At 41.7% G+C, this 17,954-nt stretch overlaps 1 protein-coding gene and 1 long non-coding RNA gene across 4 annotated transcripts in view; one reads left to right on the forward strand and one right to left on the reverse strand.

The window, feature by feature from the left end:
• LOC129470222 (leucine-rich repeat-containing protein 37A2-like) overlaps positions 1–17,954 on the reverse strand; it is a 53,445-nt gene that overhangs the window by 25,136 nt on the left and 10,355 nt on the right. Inside the window, exons 5-6 of one of the 3 annotated variants that reach the window (XM_063629275.1) lie at positions 17,208–17,279; positions 16,478–16,558 (exon numbers count right to left, since the gene is read on the reverse strand). The exons of 1 other annotated variant lie outside the window; for it this stretch is intronic. In XM_063629275.1, coding sequence (XP_063485345.1) covers positions 16,478–16,558; positions 17,208–17,279 — 153 coding nt within the window. The remainder of the gene's footprint in view (positions 1–16,477; positions 16,559–17,207; positions 17,280–17,954) is intronic. One more of the 3 variants, XM_063629276.1, reaches the window with a different exon arrangement.
• LOC134735245 (uncharacterized) lies at positions 7–2,348 on the forward strand. Its single transcript, XR_010118229.1, has 3 exons — positions 7–269; positions 1,254–1,366; positions 2,288–2,348. It is a non-coding gene; the product is annotated as an uncharacterized lncRNA (long non-coding RNA).

Raw genomic sequence — 17,954 nt, forward strand, 5'->3', positions numbered from 1 at the left:
ATTAAAATAACCTGCATTTTCAGTGTGTGAAACCGCATGGAAAGTTTACATTCATTTTTTGGTATGGAACTTGTAGGTAAAAAAGAAAAAAATGTTTCCTGTTTTTACCTAAGAAATCACCATTAGACTCCATAAAGCACTATTCCTCTGGGAACTACCGAGGTCTCTAGAAGATAACGGATAGAACGAGGGGAAGAACTACAAGGAAAAAAAAGTGGATAGCAAAGAAAAAATACGCCACAGAACTTTCCAGGTCAAAAACCCTAAAAGTGAGTATGTTGGTAGGAAGCCCTGACTGTGGAGGAAACACTATTTCTAGCATCCTCCATAATTCAAGTTGCTCATCATAATTCAAGTTGTTCATCTATTTTTTTTTTTTTTTGAGATGGAGTCTCGCTCTTGTTGCCCAGGCTGGAGTGCAATGGCTCGATCTTGGCTCACTGCAACCTCCGCCTCCCAGGTTCAAGCAATTCTCCTGTTCTGCCTCAGCCTTCCGAGTAGCTGGGATTACAGGCACCCACCACCACACCCAGCTAATTTTTGTATTTTTAGTAGAGACAGGGTTTTACCATGTTTGCCAGGCTGGTTTTGAACTCCTGACCTCAGGTGATCTACCTGCCTCAGCCTCCCAAACTGATAGGATTACCGGCGTGAGCCACTGCGGCTGGCTGCTTGTCTTTTATCTTTATAAAGTTTTTAAAATTTATGGTTTAATTTGCACAGTTAAAAAAAAAATAGGACCAATTCTTTTGCTTCATAGCCAAAGAAGAAGGAATAAATCTAAGAGGAGGAACTGGTCAAAACTATACTCCCACTTGTCTTCTTGTATGACATCACAGCCTTTCTTACACTGCATGTAATCACCTGTCCAGTTGTCAGGCTCCTGGACTATGAGCGCCTTGAGGGCAGATACCACATTTTTTTTTTTTTTTTTTTTTTCTGAGACGGAGTCTCACTCTGTCGCCCAGGCTGGAGTGCAGTGGCGCAATCTTGGCTCACTGCAATCTCCGCCTCCCGGGTTGAAGCAATTCTCCTGCCTTAGCCTCCCAAGTAGCTGGGATTACAGGTGCCCGCCACCATGCCCTGTCATCCCTGTGCCTGGCATGATGTCTGAAATGTATTAGGCATTTAACATATGTTTATTGAATAAACAAATGACATTTTGTTTATATGTCAATAAAATGAATAAATTGATTTTGATGCAAATTTTTATTCCAAAATGCCGGAATCGATTTTCTTTTTAATTCTTTAAGGTGAACAAGAAAAATAAAAGAAACAGGAAGAAATAAAAGAAAATCTGCCTTTAGGTTAACCCAAGAATCATCTTTGTACTTCTGCAGAAATTATAAAAATAATAATTATTACAGTGAGTATCTACTGCGTTGCCATGTATTTGTGATCAGCAAATACCTTATGTGGTAGATATTATTATTGCCCTATTTTTTTTTTTCCTTTTTTTTTTTATTATACTTTAGGGTTTTAGGGTACATGTGCACAATGTGCAGGTTTGTTACATATGTATCCATGTGCCATGTTGATTTCCTGCACCCATTAACTCGTCATTTAGCATTAGGTGTATCTCCTAATGCTGTCCCTCCCCCCTCCCCCCACCCCACAACAGTCCCCGGAGTGTGATGTTCCCCTTCCTGTGTCCATGAGTTCTCATTGTTCAATTCCCACCTATGAGTGAGAACATGCGGTGTTTGGTTTTTTGTCTTTGCGATAGTTTACTGAGAATGATGTTTTCCAGTTTCATCCATGTCCCTACAAAGGACACGAACTCATCATTTTTTATGGCTGCATAGTATTCCATGGTGTATATGTGCCACATTTTCTTAATCCAGTCTATCGCTGTTGGACATTTGGGTTGGTTCCAACTCTTTGCTATTGTGAATAGTGCCGCAATAAACATTACGTGTGCATGTGTCTTTATAGCAGCATGATTTATAGTCCTTTGGGTATATACCCAGTAATGGGATGTATTGCCGTATTTTTAAATGAGGAAACTGAGGCACAGAGAGGTTATATAACTTGTCCTAGGTCACCAAGCTATTAAGCAGCAAAGCTGTGATTTGAACTCATGTGTTTAATCTGTATGAAGAAAAAGGGTTTACTTTAACCTTAGATTTTCTTTTAAATTTTTATTTTCGTTCTTCATTCATTCTTTTTCTTTCTCTCTCTTTTTCCTTCCTTCCTTCCCTCCCCCTTCCTGCTTTCTATTTTCTTTCCTTTCCTTTCTTTCCTTTCTCCTCTCCCCTCCACTCCCCTCCCCTCCCTACCCAAACAGGGTCTCGCTCCATTGACCAGGCTGGAGTGCAGTGGCGTGATCTTGGCTCACTGCAACCTCCTCCACTTCCCAAGCTCAGGTAATCCTCCTTCCTCAGTCTCCCAAATAGCTGGGACTATAGGCATGCACCACCATGCCTGGCTACTTTTTGTGTTTTTAGTAGAGATGGGAGTTTCACCATGTTTGCCAGGCTGGTCTTGAACTCCTGATCTCAAGTGATCCTCCTGCCTTGGCCTCCCAAAGTGCTGGTGTGAGCCACTGGGCCCACCCTTAATTTTGAGAAGACTAAATACAGAAGTGCCTTTCAACCTTCTTCTACTCCTCTGGGAGGACGTCTATGAGAATTACAATTTCTCATTAGCAGGGCACGGCAGCGCTTGCCTGTAATTCCAGCTGTGTCGGAGGCTGAGGCAAGAGAATTGCTTGAACCCGGGAGGCGGAGGTTGCAGTGAGCCAAGATCAAGCTGCTGCACTCCAGCCTGGGCGACAGAGCAAAAAAAGTGGATTGCAGTTTCTCTTTTTATGTCTTTCCCCTAATCATTTCCCATGATTAAATAGTTAATTAGTCTATGGTCAATGAGACTTTTTTTTTAAGAGACACATTCTCACTCACTGTGTTGCCCAGGCTGGAGAGCAGTGGCTATTCACAGCCATGATCCCCCTAGTGATCAGCATGGGAGTTTTGACCTGCTCCATTCCTGAACTGGGCTGGTACACCCGTTTTTAGGGAAGCTGGTGGTCTCCTGTTCCTGGGAGGTCACCATACTGATGCTGAACTTAGTGCAGACACCCAATCAGCATAGCATGCTACAGCCCAGAATTCCTGGACTCAAAGGATCCTTCTTCCTTTGCCTCCCGAGTATCTGGGACTACAGGCATGTGCCCAGTGAGCCTTCAGAGATTTAAAACCATGTTGTAAGTTACATCAGTGAAAATGGTGGAATAAAGACATCCAGGCTGGGCGCGGTGGCTCACGCCTGTAATCCCAGCACTTTGGGAGGCCAAGGCAGGTGGATCACAAGGTCAGGGGATCAAGACCATCCTGGCTAACAAAGCGAAACCCCGTCTGTACTAAATATACAAAAATTAGCCAGGCATGGTGGCAGGTGCCTGTAGTCCCAGCTATTCGGGAGGCTGAGGCAGGAGAATTGTGTGAACCCAGGAGGCGGAGCTTGCAGTGAGACGAGATTGCGCCACTGCACTCCAGCCTGGGCAACAGAGCGAGACTCTGTCTCAAAAAAAAAAAAAAAAAAGACATCCAAAAACTCATCCCTTCATAAAAGCAACAAACACCAAAAAAATGGCAAAAAAAAAAATTGACCAGAATAAACTTTTTCAGAACTCTAGAAATGTAACCAAAGTCTTGCAGCAACCCAAGGAGCATTTATTCAAGAAAAATTTCTGTAAGAACAGTGAGATTTGTGTTAACTTGCCTTAGACCATTCCTCACTCTCTAGCTCAGTAGTCACCTTGAAAAACAGCCCACATCCCCAACCAGAGGGAGCTGAATGGAGCTGGAGCTCCTTCAAAACCTTATTCTCAGTTAACTGTCATGATGTCATCTGTCTGGTGGTTCCCTGGAAGACCTCATTTGAAAGGTTTATCTTTATTTGACCAGAATGAAAGCTGTCTAGTGCTAAAGCCTCTCCAAGAGGGTGTTTTTGGAAAACAATTACAGACAAGTGTTTTAACATGGCAACTGTATTGGGCAATGAATAACAGTTTGGGGAAAAAAAGCCTAATCAAAAAGCTTAATAGGAAAAGCTGAGGAATAAGATGTCCACAGGAATTTTGAAACACTCTGATATACGTTTGGGAAACTAGAAGTCCATAAGACATATTCCTGGCAATTTGGAATGTCATGCACATGCATAGGGCAGGCTGTCAGCATGGTCAGGAAAGACCTACTAAGTTCACAAACTCTCATCCCTGGCTGATCTTGAGGTTCTGCACAAGCAAGAAGTGAAAGCTAAGGCATGGCTGTAAATTGTCTAGCTGAGTGCTGAAGGTATGCCCCAACGTGTACACAGAGCCCCTTGGCAAAAACTAGGAGACTTACCAGTTCCAGGAATTTAAGTAAATCTTCATTTAATCATTAGCTGATCGGTAAGCTAACTGAGGAGAGACTTTAGTGGGAACACATGACATATAATGCAAGACTTTACAGAAGAAGTTCAGAAAAGTCACTAAATAAATAGCAACTACTAACACAAGCAGCAGTAACACCAAACCCTGGCAGCATAGATCTGATTTTCAGAATTGCTACATTATATTATTTAAAATATTCAATTTTTAACAAAAATGTATGAAAAATGCAAGGAAACAAAGTATGGCCCAAACATGTGGTGGGGGGAGAAATAAGCAGAAATTGTCCCTAAGAAAGACCAGATGTTAGACTTACTAGACAAAGATTTTTTTATTTTTTATAGCTGGGGTCTTGCTAAGTTGCCCATGGTGGTCTTGAACTCCTGGCCTCAGCCTCAGCCTCCCAAAGTGCTGGGATTATAGGCATGAGCCACCATGCTTGGCCTAGAGAAATATTTAATTCAGCTATTTAAAATATGTTCAAAGAGATAAGAGAAATGATCCAGTTCTGTAGACTAGAGAACTAAAGGAAAGTATGAAAGCAATGTCTCATCAAATAGAGAATATCGGTAAAGAGATAGAAACCATAAAAAGGAGCCAAATAGAAATTCTAGAGTTGAAAAGTATGGTAACTGAAATGGAAAAGTTATTAGAGGTTCTCAATGGCACATCACAGCAGGCAGAAGAAAGAATGGGGAACTTGAAGGTTAATTGAGATTGTTGACTCTGAGGAACAGAAATAAAAATGAATGAAAGTGAATGGAATCTCAGACCTGTTTGTGGAACACATCATCAAGCTTACCAACATATACATAATGAGAGTCTCAGGAGAAGAAAAACAGAAAAAAGGAGAAAGAATATTTGAAGCAATAATGGCCCCAAACTTCCCAAACATGATGAAAAACAATCTGCATATTCAAGAAGCTCAAGGAACTACAAGTAGGAAAAACTGAGGGATCCACATCTAAACATACTGTAATCAAACTGACAGAAGCCAAAGACAGAATATCTTCAAAGCAGCAAGAGAAAAGCAATTCATCACATACAAGGGATCCTCAATAAGATTAATAGCTGATTTCTCTTCAAAAACAAGGGAGGCGCTGGGCATGGTTGCTCACACCTGTACTCCCAGTACCTTGGGAGGCTTGAGGCTCAAGAATTGCTTGAAGCCGGGAGTTGGATACCAGCACTGGCAATATAGTAAAACCCTGTCTCTACAAAAAATTTAAAAATAACTGGGTGTGGTGGTGCATGCCTGTAGGCCCAGCTACCCAGGAGGCTGAGGTGACAGCATTGCTTAAGCCTGGGAGGTGGAGGCTGCAACAAGGTGAGTGGTTGCACCACTGCACTCCAGCCTGGGTAACAGAGCAAGACCCTGTCTAAAAACAAAACAAAGCAACCACACACAACAGTGGAGGACAAAAGGCAATGAAATGGCATATTCAAAGTGCTGAATAAACTGTCAACCGATAATTCTATACCTGGCAAAACTACCTTTGAAATTGAAGAGAAATTAAGATATTCTAGATGAATAAAAACTGAGAGACTTTGTTGCTAGAAGACCTGCCCTATAAGGAGTACTAATGTGAATCTGCACAAAGAAATAAAAAGCACTGGCCGGGCACAGTGGCTCAGGCCTGTAATCCCAGCACTTTGGGAGGCTGAGGCTGGAGGATCACTTGAGGTCAAGAGGTTGAGACCAGCCTGGCAAACATGTTGAAACCCTGTCTCTACTAAAAATACAAAAATTAGCCAGGTGTGGTGTTGTGTGCCTGCAGTCCCAGCTACTCAGGAGGCTGAGGCACTAGAATCGCTTGAAGCTGGGAGGCAGAGGTTGCAGCGAGTCAAGATTGTGCCACTGCACTCCAGCCTGGGCAACAGAGTGAGACTCTGTCCCAAAATAAAGAAAAAAAAAGAAAAAGATACTTACATAATGCAATAATTATAAATCTAGTTGATGAACATAAAGTATATAAAGATGTAATGTGTGACAATAACAGTATAAAGGAGGGGGTGAGAGTGGAGCTTTAGAGAAGCAAAGTTTTTGTATACTATTGAAACAAAGTTGGAATTAATCTGAACTACAACATTATAAAATTAAGATGTAGCTGAGATGACAGGTGTGCACCACCACACTCGGCTAACTAAAAAAAAAAATTTAGAGATAGGGTCTCACTATGTTGTCCAGGCTGGTCTCAAACTCCTGGCCTCAAGCAATCCTCCTTCCTTGGCCTCCCAAAGTACAGGGATTATAGGTATGCACCACTGCATCTGGCCACAAACATTTGGTTTTTTATTGTTCATTTTTCAAGACAGGTGTTCACTCTGTTTCCCAGGCTGGAGTGCAGTGGCACAATCATGGCTCACTGCAGCCCTGACCTCCCGGGCTCAAGTGATCCTCCTGCCTTAGCCACCTGAGTAGCTGTGACTACAGGCGTGTGCCACCACGCTCAGCTAACTTTTAAATTTTTTTTGTAGAGATAAGGTCTCAGTATGTTGCCCTGGCTGGCCTTGAACTCCTGGGCTCCAGCGATCCTCCCACCACAGCCTCCCAAAGTGCTAGGATGACAGGTGTGAGCCATTGCACTGCACAAATACAGAAGACCAAATTATTAAAATTAGAAATGAGAGGGGACATTACTATTGTTCTTAGAGACATAAAAAGGATTATAATAGGAATAAAAAGGATTATATATATAAACAATATATGCTAATAATTGGATAAGCTGGATGAAAGACACATTACCAGAAAGATATAAACTACTGAATCTGACTTGAGAAAAACAGAAAATCTGAATAGACAGACCTATGTCAAGTAAAGAGATTGAGGTAGTAATCAAAAAACTTTCCACTAAGAAAAGCTGAAGACCAGCAGGCAGCTTCACTGGTGAATCTACCAAATACTTAAAGAAGAATTAACACCAATCCTTCATAAAGTCTTTCAAAACACAGATGAGGAAAGAACATTTCCTAACTTATTCTATGAGGGTGATATTAACCTGGTATCCAAACTAAACACATCACACACAAAAAATTACAGACCAGTATTTCTTATGAATGTAGACGGAAAAATGCTTGACAAAATCTGGCAAACCAAATTCAACAGAGTATTCTGTAAACATGGAGCAGATAATAATAGCACGATTCTCCAAATTGATCTACGGTTTCATCACAGTTGTTGTTTTTTTGAGTTAAAAAGTTTTCATTTATTTTCTGGGCACGGTAGCTCACGCCTGTAATCCCAGCACTTTGGGAGGCTGAAGCAGGTGGATCATCTGAGATTAGGAGTTCGAGAGCAGCCTGATCAACGTGCTGAAAGCCTGTCTCCATTGGAGTCTCACTCTGTTGCCCAGGCTTGAGTGCAATGGCGTGACCTTGGCTTACTGCAACCTCCGCCTCCTGGGTTCAAGCAATTCTCCTACCTCAGCCTCCCGAGTAGCTGGGATTACAGGCACCCACCACCATGCCCTGCTGATTTTTGTACTTTTAGTAGACACGGGGTTTCACCATGTTGTCCAGGCTGGTCTCTAACTCCTGACCTCCGGCGATCCGCCTGCCTCGGCCTCCCAAAGTGCTGGGATTACAGGCGTGAGCCACTGCGCCCTGCTAACATATCCTCTTGCTAAAAAGCTACATATATTGCAAAGTATTGGAATAGGAATAACATAGCAGTTAGGTTGGGCATTTGGGCTGATTACATGTCTTTGCTATTATCAGTACAATTCTTAAAATCCCAGCTGGCTTCTTTCCAGAAAGTGACAAGCTAGTTCTAAAATTATAATGCAATTTAAGGCACCCTAAATAGCAAAATAATCTTGTAAAATAACAAAGTGGGAAGACTCAAATGTCCCAGTTTCAAAACCCAAATCAAATCTACAGCAATCACAGTGTGACACTGTAATGTGGACAGACAAATAAATCAATAGAATAGAACTGACAACCCAGAAATAAACCCTCACATTTATGGAAAATTGATTTTTGACAAGGGTGCTAAAACAATTCAATGTGGAAATAATGTTTTTTTTTTAAATGGTGCTGGAACAACTGAACATCTATGTGCAAAATAATGGAGGTGGACCCCCTACATCTCACACGATTATAAAAATTGATGCAAAATATGTCAGATATCTAAATGTAAGAGCCAAAACGACAAGACTCTTAGACAAAAACATGGGAGTAAATCTCCGATTAGACAACAGTTTTTTCTTCTCCAAACTGGATTTTTTTTCTTTTAAAACAATTTTGTCTTTTGAATTTAATGAAGTATTACTAGCTGAAGGCAGCTGACATGGTGAAAAGAATGTCAGACTGATGAAAGGGACACAGCCTGATTTGAAACCAAACCCTGAACCTTTTTAAAAAAGAATAAGACATTTTATACACACACATGACACCAAAAGCACAAACAACCAAAGGAAAAATACATTAGATTTTATCAAAATTAAAAACTTTTGTGCATCAAACGACACTGGCAAGAAAGTCACAGAACTCACAGGATGAGAGAAAATATTGGCAAATTATCTGTTAAGGTCTAATATCCAGAGTATCCAGAAGATATACAGAATTCCTATAATTCAATAAAAAGACAAATCAATTTTTTAAATGGGCAGAGGATTTGAATAAATATTTCTTCAAAGAAGATATATAAATGGCTCATATACACATAAAAATGTTGAATGTCTTAAATCATTAGGGAAATATCCATCAAAAACTGCAGCGAGATGCTACTTTACACTCACTGGGATGGCTATGAGAAGAGATAGACAACGACAGTGTTGACAAAGACATGGAGAAATTGAAACCCTCAAACATTGTAGATGGAAGAGTATAAAATGGAGCAGCCACTGTGGAAGTCAGTCTGCCAGGTCCTCAAAAAGTTAAACCTAAGAGTTGCCATATGATCTAGCAATTCTGCTAGGGATGCACCCTAGAATTAAAAACATGTCCACACCAAAAGTAGTACATGCATGTCCATAGCAGCATTATTCATAAAAGCCAAAATAAAGTAGAAAGAACCAAATGTCCACTAAGTGATGAATGGATGAACTGATATAGTGATGGCTCCATACAATGGAATATCACTCAGCCTTGCAAAGGAATGATCCATGCTGCAGCATGGGAGGACCTTAGAAACAACATGCTTCATGAAAAGAAACCAGACACAAAAGGCCACATACTGTATGATTCGTTTATATGAAAGATCTGGAATAGGCAAATCCATAGGGACTCAAAGTAGATTAGTAGTTACCTGGGCCTGAGGGAAGACAGCACTGGGGTGTGACAGCTAATGGGTACCATGTTTCTTTTTGGGCTGATGAAAATGTTCTGGGGTTAGATAATGGTGATTGTTTGCTATACAACCTTGAGAATATACTAACCGCCACTGAATTGTACACTTTATAATACTGCGTTGATGGTATGTGGATCATGTCTCAATTTAACACAAAGAAGCATGTTGTACTGTATAGAACACCAGGTGCCAGAAGACCAAACATGCTGGCAGATGGAAAAAAGAGGAGTGAAGATTCACTCTCCCTTGACAAAGATCAAGAGTGAGTCAGTGGCGAGGCTGGGAGCCACACAGCTTGTCCTGCCTTGTGATCCCCCTCCTCTTCCTATTCCAGATGGTTTTTCAGTTAATTTGTTTTGTAACACTAATATTCAATAAGATGAGGTTACAAAGAGGAAGAATGTGAGTGCCACATGACTGGTTAAGTATGGATTCTCAAACTAGGGCTTTAAATATCCTTTGTGATTTTTTTTGGCATGAAAACTTGTAAGACCACTGGTGGGCTCTGTACAAGTCGGCTACTCCCTCATTCTATATCTTCCTCTGCCCACTTTCCTCCCAGCTATTAAAAACGAATGTAGGCTGGGCACAGCAGCTCAAGCCTGTAATCTCAGCACTTTGGGAGGCCAAAGCAGAAGGTGAGCTTGAGCCCAGGAGTTTGAGACCAGCCTGGGTAACACAGTGAGACCCTGTTTCTATTTTTTTTTTTTTTAACAACCAAAAATAATGACTGTAAAGCAATATGTAGCCAAACAACTTAGCAAAGTTTGTTATCTTTCCTCCAAAATTATCTCACTCTCCAACCTTCCCTCTTTCTTGACAGCTCATCCATAGCCTTGAGCTCAGCATTACCTCTGAACCAGGAAGCTCTTCTCCAGCTGACATTAGGATCTTTGCCTTTGTCCCTAATGAAATCAAAATATAGGGCCACTCGATATTACCCTATTTTCCTCCTGTTCTAAGGCATTCTTTTCTTGACTAAGGTTGTGCCTGGGCCATGGAGAGACTGAGTGGGAACTGGCTCAACGGCTCAAGTTTGAGGACTCTACAGCAACTCTTTTCCACAAACCAAATGATATGAATGTTTTTATTTATTTAGATTTATGTTTCCACTTTTTAAAAGTCTTTTTGTAGAGATCGGGGTCTCACTTTGTTGCCCAGGCTGATCTTGAACTCCTGGGGCTCAAGCGACCTGCCTGTCTTGGCCTCCTAAAGTGCTGGGATTACAGGCATGAGCCAGCACGCCCAGCCTCGAGTGTTTTTAGATTCACAGTAGATGATCATTTCCATTTCTGGTTCAAGTCCTTCATTTTATACATTAAACTAAGGTGCACTGACTCCCAGTCCATCGCCTTTTTGGTATCTTTATGGGAGTAAAATGTGGCAAGCTTTTTTTTAGCCTCAAAGACTGTCTCAGTGCAAAAGTTTAAGAAGTACTGCTCGAAATAATTTTTTTAAATATGGCTTATAAGATGAGGAAAATAAATATTTTTGTACAAGCCTTTTGCTGTAGAACAATGGGACAGAATCAAGGTAGCTCACAAAATAAGGGAACATTTCTTGCCTGTTTTTCCTCCAAATTCTTCTGTACAGGTCCAGACAGATGGGCTACGTTTCCTTTCTATTAACTGAGGAGACAGAGATGAAAGGACTGGAGCATGTCATCACTGTCTTAAATGTACTGAAATCCTAACAGCTTTAGCTGAAAAAATGTCCAAAGCAGGCCGTGAAAATAAATTTAAATGACAAACTCCAAAATGATCTATGCTAGAATCTCAAGGCAGTCAGGGAAAACTGGTTCCATGGAGGAAGGTAGTCAAAGAAATAAGCAGATGACCTAGACCCTCACCCAATATGTGCAATGTACTTAGGGAGAAAGTAACCTCTTTCCTTTATTCATCTACAGAGGTTCATGAGCCACACATCTCCCCACACCAAGCTCCTCAATACAAGACCTCGGACTGCATCACATAAATGCTTTTTCAGGGGCAAAGTCTAGAGAATCTGAAACGGTAAGCCTTTTTTTTTGAGATGAAGTCTCACTCTGTTGCCCAGGCTGGAGTGCAGTGGTGTGATCTTGGCTCACTGCAACCTCCACCTACTGGGGTCAAGTGATTCTCCTGCCTCAGCCTTCAGAGTAGCTGGGATTATAGGTGCCCATCCCCATGCCCAGTTAATTTTTTTGTATTTTTAGTAGAGACGGGGTTTCACCATGTTGGCCAGGCTGGTCTCGAACTCCTGAGCCCAAGTGATCCACCCACCTTGGCCTCCCAAAGTGCTGGGATTACAGCATGAGCCACCATGCCCAGCTGTGAGCCTGTATCTTAATCAAAGTCCTGAGAATAACCTTGAAGAAGACTCCCTTGCAATGAGGAAAAACCAAAGAAGCAAGGGACCTGGAATCTGGCAGACCCGGGTTTGAATTCTGGCTCTGTCACTTTCTGGTGAAGTGACTTGAGTAATGAACATGAGCCTTTCTGGGTAGTGTTTACAGCACAAAGCAATTTGAGGAATAAATGAAAGAGCACGTGTCTAGTGCCTAGCAATGCACTGGAAACAGTGCCGGTGCTCAGCCGTCATGTCACACCAGCACTGACCGGTGAGCATAAACCCTGGGGATGCCCAGAGCTGGTACAGCCAGGAGCTCCAGAAGCATGGGATTCTCAGAGGGAAATGGAGCTCACTGCTGTACAGGTCCTGTTCAAGTTAGAAAGTAAGATACAATGCACACAAAGCCAAATTGTCATCATTCAGCTCCTATTACAGGGGAACTAAGAGCTGCATTGAAAATTACTTGCAAAGCTTGTAAGTGGTTCTGCCACTTATTAGCCGTGTGAACCTTAGCAAATTACCTAGCGTCTCTGAGTTTCAACTTCCTCATCTGCAAAATGGAAATGATAATAATAACTGCATCGCAAGAGTTGTTGGAAAAATGAAAATGAGATATCACAGGAGGTAACATGTATGGAGCATTTACCATATGCCAAGCAGCGTTCTAAGAACTTCGGACATGTTATCTCACTTGTATAAGTACTTAGATGCCTACAACATAAACAGCACCTAGTAAATTAAGTATTGAAAAAATGCTTTGGGGCAGAGGAAGAAATGCTAAGCTTCTGTGAGAAGAGAAGACAGCTTGTTACACAGGTGAAAAGAATAAGCGGCAGCTGAGAGAAGAAAAGTATAAGAGTTGCTAGGTGTGACAATCTCAAGACTTTTCAACCATTACAAATTTAAACAGGCACCCTAAATCACCCCAAAGGACAGACCCGAGTTGTTCTTTTCGTCTTTAATGTTTGTGCCTCTCCGAATCAGAGAAGAAGCTGCCAGGATTCCAGTACATACCAAAACATGACAATACCCTCAACTGTGCAAACTTTTGTGCATCTACCGCTATGTAAAGGAAGCCGAAGTCAGTAGACTGGGGGGAACAGTAAGGCATGTTTGTGACCGAAGCTCAATTTGCCATCACAGTGTGGCCACACCTGCCTCAGTAATATCCTAATAGTGGGATAAATAATTCACTAGGGATAAAGCCTGGATTTTCCTCTTCTTCTCTCTTAGTGCTTACATTCTTGGCACGGTATGGATGTGCCATAGACAAGCCAATATGTGAGTGTGCTCTCTCTGAATAAAGTACAGCCTTTCTACATTGCCAAGTCATCCAGTTTCTAAAATTATTGTTAGAACCAATGAAGTGACTACGAGAATTTTCAAAAATAAGCCATCAGTCTGGACCTGTGTATAGGAATGAAGGAGACTTAAGTCAGGGAAAAAATATAAACATACTTAATATTTAGGATTATCAACCATTGCTGCTTTTCCATAAACCATTTCATTCATGATTTCATCTGTAAGAGATATGATTATTGCCCCCATTCAGCGAGGGACTTTGATAGTTAGCCGCCTGGTCCTTCTTGCTTGGATGCCCTGCAAATAAATGTCCTCCTTTCCCCAATGCAAAACCTCAATATAGTTGTTTAACTTTACGGCGCTTGGGCCAGCAGAATCCAGTTAAGTCCACTAATAAGCTCTTGGCCTGTCTTTGAGATGGATTTCAGATTCAAAATAGACTGACCCTATCACCCTGCTAACTTGGCTAGTCAGTATTTGTCAGTAACATAGAGGTTTCATTCAAGGGATTTACTGGGTTGTAACTATTGGAACCCAGGGATGATGTCAGGATTTTGTGGGGCCCGAACCTTATCTAGTAAAAACATAAAAAAATTATGAATACAAAAATTTCCAGGGGCCCTCCCAGGACCTTGGAAGGGCCTGTGCAAGTGAGAAGCCCTGAAGATTACGTTCTATTCAATTCATCTTCAATCAACCACAGCTGGGGCCTCTTTTTTTGTTTTTTACAAACTTATGTAATGCAGGGAAATATATTGTTTCAACTTACAAACACCACAAAACGGTGTCATATTGGTCATAACATTACTGGTACCTTCCCTTGGCAACTTGCCTTTGGAAAGAAATGCAATGGGCCTATATGTCACATGTGCCAAATATGACTCTGCAATGTAGCTTTGTTTACCAGGAAGATTTGACCCCAGAGGAGCCCAGCCCCTAACATACACTTGGTGTGTTCAGACCCTTGTGCCAATCTTTGAAAGTAACCGTGACTTAGTTTGAAGGGTACAGCTCTATTCTGTTTATATGAAATGAGTACTAGTTTCCAATATCAGCTAGCTCTGATTTTTTCATCACCACGAAGCAAATGCCTTTTTCTGTTGTTTAAGATGAACACAGAAACTCAAGAAAGTTAGTGTCTCCTCAAGTCTTTCTTAACCCACCCCCCATTCCTGCTTTGTCCTCTCCTTGTCACCCTGCCGTACAGATCCCCACATGGCTCTCATATGTTTTCCCATCAGCATCCACTTCCTCCTTGAGGAATGAAAGTCCCCTGGGGACAAAGTCCTTATCTTGGTGTGTCTTTGAGATGGATTTTGTAGCCCCAGCACTTAGTACAGTACCTGGCACAAATGGACATGGCACTCAGTGAATGTTTTTGAGTGAATTCATTAATTTTTATCAACTGTGATTCCAGTGTTTTCCTGGTGTTGGCCTACATAATTGTAGTGGAGCTGGCTAGATGACGATTTGAGACAGAGTCTCACTCTGTTGCTCAGGCTGGAGTGCAATGGTGCGATCTCGGCTCACTGCAACCTCCGCCTCCTGGTTTCAAGTGATTCTCCTGCCTCAGCCTCCTGAGTACCTAGGATTACAGTTGCCGGCCACCATGCCCAGCTAATTTTTGTATTTTTAGTAGAGACAGGTTTCACCATGTTGGTCAGGCTGGTCTTGAACTCCTGACCTCAGGTGATCCACCCACCTCAGCAAAGTGCTGGAATTACAGGCAGGAGCCACCGCCCCCGGCCACCAGATTTTTATGAGGGACTCCCAGTGGTATAAAGTGCTTAGTAAAGATGGTGAGTTTAAAACATTTGTATTGATGCTACCTAAACCTCTTGGTGGAGGGACCTAATGAGCCTGTTCTCTGGTGTGAGGGCAAAAGAAAAACAGACCCTTAGTGTCCTTTTCCTAAGTTAGGCATCAGCAAATTAATGAGGACAGAGAGGAGCATCTGCAGAAACTGCTGCTCTAGTCCAGACACATCCTGAACGCCTCCCTCTATCTCAAAATGTACTGTGTGAAACTAGATTTCTGAACCACAAGGCAGGTGGAAAGTCTTCTCTAAAGTCAGATGTAGAGGAGAATCTTCACCTTGAGTCCCCTTCAGGCCATTGAATATACCCACTCTGATTTGATGGGTATGTTATACAGAGAAATCATAGAATTTTTGCACTTACGGTAGAAGAGTAGTCAGGAAAGTATATGGAATTAAGATAGAGCGATATATTTTCTTCACAAATTTTTTTTTTTTTGCGCAATAGCTTAACATAAACACCATCTTGGCCAGGCATGGTGGCTCACACCTGTAACCCCAGCACTTTGGGGGGCTGAGGTGGGCGGATCACCTGAGGTCACAGGAGTTCGAGACCAGCCTGGAGGGGAGGTTGGAGTGTAGTGGCACAATCTCGGCTCACTGCAACTTCCACCTCCCGGGTTCAAGCCATTCTCATGCCTCAGCCTCCCGATAGCTGGGATCACAGGTGCCCGCCACCACGACCTGCTAATTTTTGTATTTTTAGTAGAGATGAGGTTTCGCCATGTTGGCCAGGCTGGTCTCAAACTCCTGACCTCCAGTGATCCTCCCACCTTGGCCTCCCAAGGTGCTGGGATTACAGGCATGAGCCACGAAGTCTGGTCCTACACTTTGGATTTAACTTTGATTCCTGCTCATATGCAGAGTTTCTAACTGCTTAAAGGTCTGCAACATTTAGCTGCAAGGAAGGAAGCTTAACACAAAATCCTCCAGGAAGCAAAAAACTGCACCACCATGCCCAGCTAATTTTTTTGTATTTATAATAGGGACAGGGTTTCACTATGTTGGCCAGGCTGGTGTTGAATTCCTGACCTCAGGTGATCCGCCCACCTCGACTCCCAAAGTTCTGGGATTACAGGTCTGAGCCACCCCGCCCAGCAACAAGGCTAATTTGAGGGTCACTTCTTTGATGCCTTTTCTTGCCCATGCTATAGGTCAGAACTAGGACAAGCAGAGGAGGTCATATATAAGCTACGTAAGTCTCTTGGCCTCTTTGTACCTTAGTTTCCCCATTTGAGAAAAATGAATGGATCTTAAGACACGCTTTTCAGAGTTCATAATGGGCTCATACCCAGCTAACCAATCATTGTAGGAGTTTTTGTACATAAATAGTTGTTCACACGTATTCATCTTCTATTTCACTTACAACTTATGTAAAAACTGCATTCCATGCCAGGCTTGAAATGTTCCAAAGCTCAGTTCTGTAATTATATTGCAACCAAGATTTCTAAAAAAAAAAAGACACAAGCCAAAGGAAAAAAAAAATTATTTCAGAACATTTACCATTTGCCATGATCCTAATTTATATAGGATGGAACATAACCTCAATCCCTTCTCTATGCACTAAGGAAATCTCACTGTGGAAGATACTGGCTTATAATTTATACTTTAACGCTGCACATGTGGCGCATTAGCTACAAAACAGTGAATGCTCAGTAAATACCCGTGTTGAGTGATCTTTATTTCTCTAGAACAGGATTTCACAACTTTAGTGCCATCGACATTTTGGACTATATAACTCTTTGCCATGGGGGTTTGTCTTATACCTTGAAGGATGTTTAGCAGCATCTCTGGCCTTTGCCCACCAGATGCCAGGAGCACACTCACAGTTTTGTCAACCAAAACTGTCTCCGGACATTACCAAATGCCACCTGAGTGCAAAATCACACCAGCTGAGAACCACTGCTCTCTGATGATTCACTAAGATCTGTGTAATAATTCTCACAATAATCCTTGCTAGAGACAAAAAGGATTTGCTGTATAATTTTAGTAGCTTTCTACTGGTAAAATTTTAATCATATTTCAAAATGAATAGCAAAGAGGTTTACAATTTTTATAAAAATTCCAAATGTAATCAAGTTATATTTGTAACTTACAGAAACTGCAAAAATGGTAGTGGTTCAAATGTATGTCTTTCAATAGACTGTATTTTATTGCAGGATAAATCTCTAGGAAAAGGAAAATATTGCCTTGATTAGTTATTAAATGTCGATTAGTATGAATAATAGCAAGAGTTTAGAATAATATTGAATACACATTTTTCATCTCAACTCTAAATGTTTGGACTTGTATTTGAACTTTCCAGAGCCCCTAACCCTGCCCATACCTCTCCTAGAGTCTCACTTTCATGGTTTTAATAAATATACAACTTAATGGACTTTGGAATTAATTTTTCCTGAGAGCAGTAGACTTGATTAGATGCCCTTTTGTAGTGTCATCAAATCTTAGATTATGAGCTCAAAGATTTTATCTCTATATATACAATTTCTAATATTAAAAAAAAAAGTCGGGCCAGGTGCCGTGGCTCACGCCTGTAATCCCAGCACTTTCAGAGGCCGAGGCTGGTGGATCCCGAGGTCAGGATATCAAGACCATCCTGGCTAACATGGTGAAACCCCATCTCTACAAAAAAATACAAAAAATTAGCCGGGCCTGGTGGCACGTGCCTGTAGTCCTAGCTGCTTGGGAGGCTGAAGCAGGAGAATGGCATGAACCCAGGAGGCAGAGCTTGCAGTGAGCCGAGATTGCACCACTGCACTCCAGCCTGGGTGACAGAGCGAGACTCCGTCTCAAAAAAAAAAAAAAAAAAAAGTCTCACATTTCTACACCTTCTTAGTTTCGGT

The sequence above is a fragment of the Symphalangus syndactylus genome, chromosome 20 (assembly GCF_028878055.3).
Source record: "Symphalangus syndactylus isolate Jambi chromosome 20, NHGRI_mSymSyn1-v2.1_pri, whole genome shotgun sequence".
NCBI classification, from domain to species: Eukaryota; Metazoa; Chordata; class Mammalia; order Primates; family Hylobatidae; genus Symphalangus; species Symphalangus syndactylus.